The 12,682-nt window shown below is 49.0% G+C and overlaps 1 protein-coding gene across 5 annotated transcripts in view; it reads right to left on the bottom strand.

Moving 5' to 3' along the window:
- LOC310839896 (nuclear receptor subfamily 1 group D member 1-like) overlaps positions 1–12,682 on the bottom strand; it is a 54,656-nt gene that overhangs the window by 8,256 nt on the left and 33,718 nt on the right. For all 5 annotated transcript variants that reach the window (XM_083728893.1, XM_083728895.1, XM_083728896.1 and 2 more), the window contains 3 exons: positions 4,332–4,622; positions 3,239–3,327; positions 1,542–1,686 (listed from right to left, as the gene is read on the bottom strand). In XM_083728893.1, coding sequence (XP_083585019.1) covers positions 1,542–1,686; positions 3,239–3,327; positions 4,332–4,622 — 525 coding nt within the window. The remainder of the gene's footprint in view (positions 1–1,541; positions 1,687–3,238; positions 3,328–4,331; positions 4,623–12,682) is intronic.

The following is a 12,682-nucleotide window of genomic DNA, read 5'->3' on the forward strand; positions in this document are numbered from 1 at the left end:
CAGGCCCTTCTTGGGGAAGTCAAGGGGACAGCTGTTGGGGACAGCATGCCGCCGTCCGGAAAATAAACAGCAGGTTGAGGATAATCTGTAGTGATGGAAGATTTGGGCATGAGAAGCTTTTCTCCTTGTCCCTATGCTAACGTGGGGGAAACTGCACCCACCAAAATTCTCCCTGTTCTTGCTTTCAACCTGGCACCACTGGGATGGGTGGCGAGGCGAAGACAGTGGTACAGCCCTTCGGAATCGCCTCAAACGCCACTGAAATCGGTACAGGCCAAATCAGGTACGCTATCTCACATAGAATCATAAAACCGTGGAGAAGAAGAGTTTGCATTTGATATCCCGCTTTATCACTACCCTAGGGAGTCTCAAAGTGGCTAACATTCTCCTTTCCCTTCCTCCCCCACAACAAACACTCTGTGAGGTGAGTGGGGCTGAGAGACTTCAGAGAAGTGTGACTGGCCCAAGGTCACCCAGCAGCTGCATGTGGAGGAGCGGGGAAGCGAACCCGGTTCACCAGATTACGAGACTACCGCTCTTAACCACTACACCACACTGGCACACTGGAGGAAGGAGTCCTGAGGGTCTTCTAGTCCAAACCTCTGCCCACAGCCGTCCCTGGGTGGGTGAGCTTGAACCACCAACCTTCTGGTTAACAGCTAGAGGCCCTGACCCACTGCACGTATGCACAATTTCTGCAACTTGTGGGGTGACGGCGACTGCCGATTTTGGCATTAGCTTTTCCGCAGACAAAGCGGAGAGGGACCAGATCCAACCCTGTTCCAAAATCCACAGCATCACTACGAAGCCGAAATTAGTCACCAGCTCCTCAAGGTTTCTGGGTCCATCTATCATGTACCCAAGAGAGTTGTCGTGACCATTAATCAAAGGATGCTGCCTGCTTTCCGGGCAAGAGGGACTCCTCCCACAACTTTCTCCGTTGCCCTGGAAATCCTGGCCTGGAAGCATAAATCAGCCCAGGGCTCTATTTATCAACCAAAGGATTTGCTGACACAGTGCCCTTGTAAGAGTAAAGGAGCAGTGGAAACAGCCAGCCGTTGCTTGTGCTTTAAAGGCTGGCTTGGGCTTTGTATTGTGGGACACATTAATGAGAAAGCATACCAGGGTCTAGCACCCTTTTCTCATGCCCCACTCCCCAGCCATTTTAGGGAGGATGCCCCCAGGTCTGTGTTTTACAAGACTGTAAACAAACACTCTGCCTACTATCTCTTAGATGAAACACAGGACACTTCAATGCAGTTTGGTGTTGCTCAACTAATTCTAACGCATTTGCAGGAAAACCACAGGGCCTGTTATTGATGTACATCCAAAGCTCTGGATTGTCACTGAAAGTAATTCATTACAGCTGCCCCGAAACATGGAATCATAGAATTGCAGAGCTGGAAGGGACCTCAAGGGTCATCTAGTCCAACCCCTTGCAATGCAGGATTTTTTTTGCCCAACATGGGGCTCGAACTCACAGCCCCGAGAGCAAGAGTCTGCTGCTCTGGTGGCTGCTCTGACCCTGCCTAGATGCTTACCATCTCTTGACATGCCCACCGCCAGGCACTTCTTGAAGCGGCAGTGCTGGCAGCGGTTGCGGTTCATCCTCATGATCATGCAGTTTTCGTTCTTCACACACATCTTGTAGTTGATGTTCTGCTGAATGCTCCTGCGAAAGAAGCCCTGGTGGACGGAATGAAACAGCGACCAGGTTAGCAAAGAGGGACTAACACTAACACACGCCACGCGCTGACCCCCTGGTCTGCACTTAGGTAAAGGTAAAGGGACCCCTGACCATTAGGTCCAGTTGCGGACGACTCTGGGGTTGCGGTGCTCATCTCGCTTTATTGGCCGAGGGAGCCGGCGTACAGCTTCCAGGTCATGTGGCCAGCATGACTAAGCCGCTTCTGGCGAACCAGAGCAGTGCACGGAAACGCCGTTTACCTTCCCACCGGAGTGGTACCTATTTATCTACTTGCACTTTGATGTGCTTTCGAACTGCTAGGTTGGCAGGAGCAGGGACCGAGCAATGGGAGCTCACCCCATCGCAGGGATTCGAACCGCCGACCTTCTGATCGGCAAGTCCTAGGCTCTGTGCCAGCCACGTCCCTGATGCCAGCCACGTCCCTGGTCTGCACTTAGGGTTGCCATATTTCCAAACGTGAACATCTCTCCCAAAAATAATGCTTCTTAGTTATTTTTCAGGAAATTCTCAAAAAAATTCAACACTAAAAATATGGGTTTTCCGGGACATTTTAACCCATTTTCAAAAATTTCACCCAGACGCTATTATTGATGGATGAATCCTGGCTATGTCTGGGAAATTCCAGATGGCAGCCCTATCTGCTCTGTTTTCAGAGATGTATTTAAAGCTGAAAATGCTGTTAGCCACTTTCCAAAAGTTGGCTGAAGGCGTTGTAGTGAGCTATAGGGAGCCTAGCGCAAGTTAACTCTCCCCCAAATTCCCAGGGGGCCAGTTTGGATGCACAGAAAACAAAGTGGTCTCCAATTGGTTTGATAAGCTGCAGGAATGTTGTTAGGGGGCCACCCAGATGGCCTAAACCACAGCATGTGGGGGACTTTGGGGGGGGGGTGTTTTGCAGCAGGGTCTGGGTCGCTCAACCCTTCCCTGCTCCCCTTTTCACACACACACACACACACACACACACACACACACACAGTGCTAGTAAGACTCCCAGCACCTTGCAATCTTAATTTCCCAGAGGCATCTACATGTACAAATTAGAATATGCAAATATAATCCAGCCTTGTTCCATAAGGCCTTTACCACATAAGCACCTAGCAATGCCCCTGGTCATAACCAAAGCATCCGTTTTGTCTCTCCTAACCATGTCTGAGCGTCGCCTTCCAACGCCTACTTGGCTAGGGGGCATATTGCAGTATATAGCACACCTGCTTTCAATGCAAACAGGGAGAAGGGCAGGAGAGAGTCAAGACTCATCACTTCTGCAAGGCACTTTAAAAGTAAACCAGTTAATGCAGAGCTCACGGCTGGTTTGGAAAACACAGTCCCGAGATCTATGAAAAGCACGAGTTGTGTGTCATCCACATTCCAATGCACAAGCAGAAGATTCGATAAAATGTGCCAAATTCACTGTTCTAAGGATCTCAGCTTGGTTCTTTTTTACTTAAAAAAAAACAATTTCCAGTCCTTATCGCTTAAGAGAAAACTTTATAGATGTGTGAAAAGGAGAATAAGCAGGGCACAGCTTACCTTGCACCCCTCACAAGCATGGACGCCATAGTGGAAGCCTGAGGCAATGTCACCGCAAACCTTGCAGAGCAGAACCATCCCACCTGTCTCTGTTGAGGGAGAGAAAAATGGTGGTTAATTCTCCACCTGTGCCCTCCTCTCCACCCTCAGTCTCTGCCCCCTGCCATCTCCCCCCCCAACATGGCGTCCTCCAGATTTCGGGAGCTATAACTCACATTATTAACCAGAGGTGGCAGTGCTCCCAATAGTCATGGCAGTTGTTAAGCCCAAAATGGCTGGAGATTCAGCTGGTTGGGAAAGGCTGGTTTAGAGTGTGCAGGCCCAATGGAAATGGAGATTTGCATGCCAACACAACACCAGACCCGCTTCAGCTAAGTGAAACGTTTCTTCCCTTCTTTAAAACGGGAGTAGCAATGGGCTCGCGCTCCCACGCGATAAATTAAAGGGACGTAATGAGAAGAAATGCTAGACCCAGCCTTGAGCCTTTGCAGTAAGGTAGGTTTTAAAATTGCAAGTAACTAGGCAGATCTTAGAATCATAGAATTGGATTTGAAGTAAATTTGTTAAAGTTTTTTGAAAAACCTAATAATACAGTGGTACCTCTGGTTGTGAACGGGATCCGTTCCGGAGGCCAGTTCACAACATAAAAAAGAGCACAACCCTCAGCGGCGCATCTGCGCACGCACGGGTTGCAATTCGCTGCTTCTGCGCATGACGTCATCTTGCATGTCTGCGCATGCGCCAGCGGCGAAACCCGGAAGTAACCCTTTCTGATACTTCCGGGTCGCCACGGGACGTAACCTGAAAGAACGTAACATGAAGCGGACGTAGCATGAGGTATGACTGTAATAATAATAATAATAATAATAATAATTTTACTGTTTCAATTTTTTAATGTTGTATTTTAATCTTGTTTTTAAGTTGTATTCATTCAACTTGTTTTTATTATTGCTTGTTAGCCACCCTGAGCCCGGCTTTGGCTAGGGCGGGGTATAAATAAAAATTATTATTATTATATTAATAATAATAATAATAATAATAATAGTAATAATACCACCCAAACAAAGATGCTGACAAACTGAGAGTCACTTACTTGTGAAGGTGCCGGTGGCTCCATTCTGTTTGGCAGCAGGAACCCTGCTCTGTGTTGGGGGCGACTGGCCCTTGCTGGGGTAGCGGATGCCCTCGGGGAACTGGAAGGCTACCTTGGGCGAGGACGGGGAGCTGGCCCGTTGAGGCTTAATGGCCCCGATCTCCGTAAGGGTCAGCTCTTCCAGCGAGGATGGCAGTGAGTGTTGAGGCGAAGGCACCAGGTATCCACTGGGGGGGCTGCCCGGGGTGGGGCTGGAGCCGGCTGTGGAGCCTACATACAGGATCACGCCACCTGGAGAGAGGGTGGACAAGGAGGTGGGGGAAAGATCAGGACTGTGGAACTGCAGAGAGACGCCTAGCAGGTGTGAGCTGAAACCATGCTTGGAACATTTATTTGCTTAGAAGTCGCTTGATTGAAGAGATCCCTAATATAAAACTGAGTGTCAGATGTTGACCTGGGAGACCTGCATTCGAATCCTCACTCAGCCATGAAGCTCACTGGGTGACCGGGCCTCAGCCTAACCCACCTCACAGGGTTGTTGTGAGTGTAAAATGAAGAGGGTAAAAATACGCTTCCTAAGTATCTTGGTAACAATGAACAGGTACCAGTTGCCAATATACCGTAGTATTAGGCAAACCACCCCTAAATTGTTAAATATGTTTACTAAGGACAAGTGAAAGGAGCAGGCTAAATTAGATAACTCTTTTTAAAAAAAAATTATGAAAGGTTTTCAACCTAATGTACCATGAAATTCAAACTGGAGAAAAATAAAAAATAATATATCAAACATAAAAACTAAAGAAAAAAAGAAAAATACATTAATAATCATCTTCATATGATCCTTGTAAAACACATTATAAATATATCTATGTAGCACCCAGTCACTATTTTATCTTCAATTAGATCACTCTTCAGGTCATTAATATATTTTTTTCCCTCCAATGCAAACTGAAAATTTACAGATGCAAATGATCCTAATTTGCATAAGAAAATGCTCCAGAAAACATTCCAGGAGATTCTCTAATTCAAAAATTTTTGCCGTTTTTTAGTGGCTGAGCAAGGACCAGGTCACCAGAGTCTATACCATTGCTTGGATGTAAACAATGAGTGTGGGAGTGAGCAGACCCCCTGGCTTGCTTTAAAAAGGGCACCCCTGGGTGTGTCTTCACAGAAGCCTTGCCAAGAGAATGGGCACCATGGGTTCAAAGAGGTGCTGGTGACTAGAGGTGTCTTTTGCACTCCTATAAAGTGAGTTTGTTCCTGCCTCCAGCCCACCAACTCTCTTGTAAGCAGCGGCAGGCAGCTAGCAAACGGATCCTTTCAATTCCTCAGCTCTCATATCTTGAGGGCCAAAGAAAGCAAAAATCACCGTGAACTAGTGCCATATAGGGCATTGCTGGAAGAGAGGGAAGGGAATGATGGAGAATATGAGGTGGCTTGCGGAACCACCGATCAAGGCCAAGCTGAGCAACTTTCTGCTGAAAGCTCCAAGCAAACTTTATTCTGCAATCTACGACGGCTGCGAGAAGCGAATTGCAGATTTCAAATGGTGCCTTTAGCATTCATACGACACATCAACCTGGCTGTGATTTCAAACCACCATTGCTCCACCCCTTCTTTGGTTGGTAGTGGCAAACCATGGCTCTGTCTTTTCGCAGACGGCATGTGTGCCAGCCATCTGACCAGTCAAAACCTGTGCACAGAGGTCAGAGAGGAGGAAATGGGGAAATTCGGCCTCGAATGGGGTCACTGCTGCTGCAAAACCACCACCCCCCTTCCTCCCTGCAAAAAACTGTGTCTCTTTCCGCCAGGGCACTGAGCTGGCAGCTGTGCCTGAAGGTGTGAAGCCAGTGACCGACTGAACGCATGCAGCCTCCATGTGGGACGGCGCATGGGGAAGAGCACAGAATGATGTGGCCCGGGCGACACGTGCTGTGTGAAAACTAGGGCAAGCGGATGGCACGCATATGAAGGCACGAAAGCGGCCATCTGAGAGGCAGAAGGCCGTGCCAGGACCCCACAAGGTGCCACTGCAAATGCCAAACCAGAGGCCCAATCAGCTCAGGGCAATTGGCTTCCCTTCCAACAGTGCATTTAGGGAATTGCGTGGTGAAAATGCCCCTTAACACCCTTTTTAATGGCTTTGCACTGCCGGGTCTCAAGGCCAGGGCAGGTTGTGAGCGTGACATCAGAGGAATTGATCAGGATGGGAGATCAGCCTGTGTGTTCAGGCCTGGCCAAAGGGAAGAGACTATAGAGAGGCTAAGGAAAGCTCTTTAACAACAGTAGCCCCTTGACATCCCTACAAAGTACAGGTGGGATCCTCTGGCCCTCTAGACCTTGCGGGATGACAACTCTCATCATTCCTGAAGAGCCACAGGGAAAGGTCAGTGGTCCCACCAGCTTTCAGCTCCTCTCCCTTTTCCTGATGCCTCCTTTGCTAACTCAACGTTTTCTCCTCTGCCCCCCTCCAAGAGCAGAGATGTGCTCCATTGCAGAAGGATTTTGTAAAGTGGACCACACAGAAGCGTTACAGCAGCCGCACTCCCTCTGGCTCCTCGACTTATGTGCCCGAACTCACACACCACATCCGCATGCGACCTACATCAGGAAGGGAGAAGTACTTTCCGAGCAAACGTCTCCACACTCCCTCGCTCCCTTCTATCATTTGGTGACAGAATGAGTTTAATTTGCCGTAAGGGCCAATCATCGTCACTCTGCTCTGTCCTGCAAAAACCCCTGGCTTCAAAAACATGCGCCAAAAATAAACCGCCTCTCTTTTATGTTTTCCTAGGCATTGTGAAGCTTATAAGGGCAAGGGCAGCTTGTTCAGGCTGCTAGCAGCGCCAGCCTTAAAACCAACTTTGGGCATGGGAAAAGAGTTTCTTCCCAGCGAGAGAGCGCACTCAAACCATTCTGCTCGGCAGACCGGCAGCTGAAGGGGCATCTGGGAATTCACTTGCATGATCTAGAACTGCATTTGAGCTTTGGCCTAGATCAAGGAATTCTCGAACTCTAAACAGTGGGCCTCTTCTCCAAACAGAGAACAGCCCAAACTCCCTCATCAAATGAACAAAGATTCAACTTCTATGGTAGGCTCTGGACCTCAGCCTAAAAGCAAACAGTTCAACAAGGCATGCATGTCCCACAATGTGCTTTTTCTATCACTGCTGGTTCTGTGGATCAGAGAGGCAAACACCTTCCCTTCCCCCCAACACCTTAGGACCTCCTCTGGACAGTCAAAAGATGCTGCAAAGATAAAAAGAGCAAGTGAAATCACGCTTCTTCTCCTTTGCAGCATCCACATGACACCGTCCTCATCAAAATGCTGCCCCATTATTATTCACCCATTTAATCCGGATTTACCGTTTCTGCAGAAAATCCGATAAGTTTAAGAAAAAAACACACACACAACCCTGCAGAAATAGTAAATCCGGATTAATTTGGCAGCGGAGGGTGTGAGGGACAGGATATGGGGGAGCATTCTGACGAGGACGATGTGGTGAAAGTGATCCCCTTGTTGGAACAAATCTCACCCTCCTGATTGGACAGCGGAAGTAGCGCTGTGGTCTAAACCAATGAGTCTAGAGCTTGCCGATCGGAAGGTCGGCGGTTCGAATCCCCACGACGGGGTGAGCTCCCATTGCTCGGTCCCTGCTCCTGCCAACCTAGCAGTTCAAAAGCACATCAAAGTGCAAGTAGATAAATAGGTACTGCTCCAGCTGGAAGGTAAACGGCATTTCCGTGCGCTGCTCTGGTTTCGCCAGAAGCAGCTTAGTCATGCTGGCCATGTGACCCGGAAAAACTGTCTGCGGACAAACGTTGGCTCCCTCGGTCTGTAAAGCGAGATGAGCGCTGCAACCCCAGAGTCGTCCGGGACTGGACTTAAGTATCAGGGGTCCTTTAACAGAAGATCACATACTCTGCATACAGCAGAATGTTCCAGGTCAGATTCTTGTTAAGCCCAGCAGAAGGATAGCAAAGGCAACAGGAAAGATTTTTGCCTGAAATCTTTGGGGTAGCCGCTACCAGTCATGGGAGAGATTGTGTTGGGCTAGATCAAACTTGGGTCTCCAGCTGTTTTTGGACTACAAGTCCCATCATCTCTGACCACCAGACCTGCCAGCTAGGGATGATGGTCAAAACCCAAGTTTGGGAAACCCTGGGCTAGATGAAAAATGGTTTTTACTCAGCATAACAGCAACTCTGTATGTTCAGAACTGAGATGCATGCATCTCTCACACAGAACTTATTTTTATCACTTCTTTTGGATACCTGAAGTGGCCTCAAGGGTTGTTTTGCAGGGGTCGGTGGAATTGCCCGATTGATCAGAAGCGAAGTTGGTGGAAAACAACTGTTGGCACCTTGATTCCACCAAGACACACTGAAATTGGGCATCAATTTGAATCCTGTCCCACTAGTCTTGGGTGCCGGGTTAGGCTTCAAAACTCTGGCTCTCTGCATACATGCTTAGGAGCAGAAAACACCCAAAATACTGTAATATGTTGACCACCTCTCCATGGGCGTAGCCAGGTTTTTTGTTTGGGGTGCAGTCTTTTGCTGGGGAGGAACCTCAAATTTATATTGATTTTGACTGATTTAGGGGGTCAACTGCCCCCCCCCCTTGGCTACGTCCATGGTCATCGACTTCTCCTTTTCTCTCTCTTAAAAAAACCCCTTAAATAACTTTGCTACCATGCCCATCTCCGCGACTTTTTTTCTGCCGCCTTTGCAAATGGGGCGGCCGAACTGCCCCGGGATCGCGGCGCTGCCCGCCGCGCATCTGTGCCAAGCGAGCAGCAGCCCGCGCGCTTGTTATTTTTAGCGCCTGCCAATCGCCGCCGGAGAAGAGCTCCGAGGGGGCGGCGGTGGCAGGAGCGAGCTCCGGTTCCCAGCTCCGCTTCGCCTCCCCTGCGGAGCGGAGCCTCCAATCGGGTCAGCGCCTCACGTGTCCGCCTCTAGCTGCCGCGGAACGAGTGTCAGGAACAAGCAACGTGCTGGAGCGCCGCCAAGGCGGGGAGGGGAGACACCTGACTCGCGGCTCACATGGCTCGGGCGGCATTCATCCTCCTCCCGACAGCAGGAGGCGGCTCTCTGCACGCGAGGCGCCCGCGATGTTTACGCATGCAGCGGCAGGCAGGCATGCAAGGGGGTTGCGCATGCAGATGCATGCATGCATGCAAACGGGGGGGTTGCGCGTGCAGCTGTATGCATGCAAGCGGGGGCGGGCGAGAGACGCGATCCGAGAGGAAGGGGAGCTGTGGAGGTGGCCGGATCCTTCCTTGTTAGTGCATGGACAAGTTCGCGGCTGGCTCCTGGAGGAGAATCGCCACGCCCAGCCGGGACCGCAGGGAGCAGGTTTTAGAAAAGAGTGCATCTGTGCATGTGCAGAACGCTCTCCGTAAGAAGGAGAGCAGCCCCTTTCCCTTCTTTTCCCCATGCGTAGGATTGCAGGGAGCCTTTAAGAAGAGGACGGGGGCTTTCCGGAAGCCAAAATGAGAGTCTCTTGCCTGAAAACGGCACACCGAGCCCTACTGATCAAAGCCCTACTGACCCCTGGGTCAAGTTAGGGCACCAGACCTCTCTTGGTAAAAGCTAAGTGCAGCAGAGGTTAATCTGCAAAAATATGAGTTGCGCAATACTTAAATCTGGGCAGCCCAGATTGCAGCTGCAAGGACGGAGCAGTTAAAATGGGACTGCCACCATCACTCCTACAAGTTTAAATAAATATCTCCCTACCATGAAAAAATGCACCTTTGCAAATATACAACACAAATAGGCAGGAGGTGTGATGGAACCCAGGATTCCTCATTCCCAGTATTTATAATCTCCCATTCTCCCTCAGGCAGTGGAAAAAGAAATCCAGATGTCTGCATTATGCCCCATTACCTTCTCATTACTTCTAGATACCCAGGTCAGCTCTTCTCAGGATGGTTTATGCGAATACCATAGCTGTCAACTTACAGATTTGAAAATAAGGGACCAGCAGCCTTGAAAATAAGGGACCAGCAGCCAAAATAAGGGACCTGCAGCCTCACCTGTTCCAGGCACTCCAGTCTTCCTGTCCTCCTACAGTATGGTCAAACTCATGCTGGTAGCTTCGAGAACACTGTCCAACCAACTTTCTAACCAGAGGTTCAACTGAATAGAATCTGAATCACATGCACCACAAGGCCTATGCAGCCTCAACTTAAGATGGCTCCCCGGCCCGGTTTTGCACTGCAAAGTTTGCAGCAGCACATGCAACAAAATGGCATCCAGCATTCAAAAAAACCCTCAGCTTGCATTAACTAGCCACACACAAGGCATGCAAGCTCCACCACCCCCAGTCGTTCTTAGACTTCTTATTGAGTGAGCAATACAGCCAAGCAACACAGTTGGAGCCTCCCTGGCCGGCAGGGAGGGAGGGAGAGGAGCTGCTTCCTTTGAAATTTACGGGACATCATTTAAGGGACATCCATCAATAAGGGACAGCAGCGGGACATGGCGCTGGAATAAGGGACTGTCCCTTCAAATAAGGGACACTTGACAGCTATGGCGAATACATATAGTATAACAGAGTTTGGTATAGATTCTATAAAAATTGTGTGATTTGAAGCAGTACACCACACTGTTCCAATGTACCTATTTAAGAGGTATAGCACTGTACAGTACCTGCTTTCTCTACCCAATTTTGGCTTTCTAGCTTTGCGAAATCATCTGATAATTTTGCTTGTGCACACTGAACTTTGGAAACCGTGCAAAGCTTAATTTTGGAGCCAGATTTGTATATGATACACTGGGATATGCTTTGCAGCACTTACTGCTGCTGCTGTAATTTTTGAAGCGAAGACCACAGGAATGGGCTTGTTTCTGATCAGACTACAAACAGCGATTTTCTTAACTAGGGCAAATAAGTGGATGACAAAATACAGGTGGGTGGCGAGGTGTATTTCGCACAAGTAGCTGTTGCAGGCTGCACCAGTGCCAGATCTGGGTCTTAGAGCGTTTGGGTGATGCATCCTTAACCTGCAAGAGGCTGGGTATACAAACCAAGGAACACAGGAATCTGTCTTATACTGAGTTCAGACCATTGGTCCATTTAACTCAATATTTGCCTGCACTGGCAGCAGCAATACTCCAGGATTTCAGAGAGGGGCATCTTCCAGCTGGGACATGGGTGGCGCTGTGGGTTAAACCACAGAGCCTAGGTCTTGCGGTTCAAATCTCCGTGGTTGGCGGTTCGAATCTCCGTGACGGGGAAAGCTCCCGTTGCTCGGTCCCTGCTCCTGCCAACCTAGCCGTTTGAAAGCACGTCAAAGTGCAAGTAGATTAATAGGTACCGCTCCGGCAGGAAGGTAAACGGCATTTCCGTGCGCTGCTCTGGTTCGCCAGAAGTGGCTTAGTCATGCTGGCCACATGACTGTACGCCGGATCCCTCAGCCAATAATGCGAGATGAGCGCCGCAACCCCAGATTCGGTCACGACAGGACCTAATGGTCAGGGGTCCCTTTACCTTTTATCTTCCAGCCTGATTAGATGTTGGAGATTGAATCTGAAACCTTGTGCGTGCAAAGCATAATCTCAAATCCTGAATCTTTCAAACTGCTTCTCAAGAACTCGCATACTGTTTCTGATCATTCTGGTCTCCTGTGCAATGTGAGAGTTAACAGTGCTGCTTTGCCATTTGCTGGTCTTAGTCCCCAGCAAACCCTTGACCAGTCTGCCTTGCATCTTCTGTCCTACACCCAATTAGCACTCCCACTTCTGTGTTTCTCTGGTTTTTCAAATGTAAGAAATGGCACCTCATTAAACTGGCAGAAGAGTGTCTTTCGCATGACCTTTTTTAATACTTGTTTGAAGAGACTTCTTGTCATGTTCCTTCATCCCAACCACATGCACTGATGAATGTACTTTCCGCTGCCTCTTATTTTGTTTAAAAACAGCGGCCTGAAAACTGTGCTCCGGAGAACCTCCTTATCAGGAGGATTTCCTTACTGAGAAGATCAATAACAGCAGACAAGCCAGGTGCTTATCTTTCACTGCAATGTGCAGATTGCTGCAGAAGTGATGGGCATGTTCTCTAGAGGGCACATTCTGATGCAGGGCCACCAGCGAGGAGGACCCTGTGTGCCGGGGTAATGCAGCACACTAAATATTGCCCCTGAATCCTCAGTGACACATGGATTTCTTACAGATCAGTCTGTCTGCAAAGTATTTCCTGAAACACTGAAAACCACTGCTTTCAAAGGTGGGCAGACTGTGGATTATCTATATTTATATCTCGGCTTTTCACAAGACCCTGAAAGTTGGCAGCCGCCGGTTTAAAATAGTACTGAATAGGATCATTTCAGCCTATTTACTCGCCTCTG

Source organism: Podarcis gaigeae (genome assembly GCF_964106915.1).
Source record: "Podarcis gaigeae genome assembly, chromosome: 2".
NCBI lineage: Eukaryota > Metazoa > Chordata > Lepidosauria > Squamata > Lacertidae > Podarcis > Podarcis gaigeae.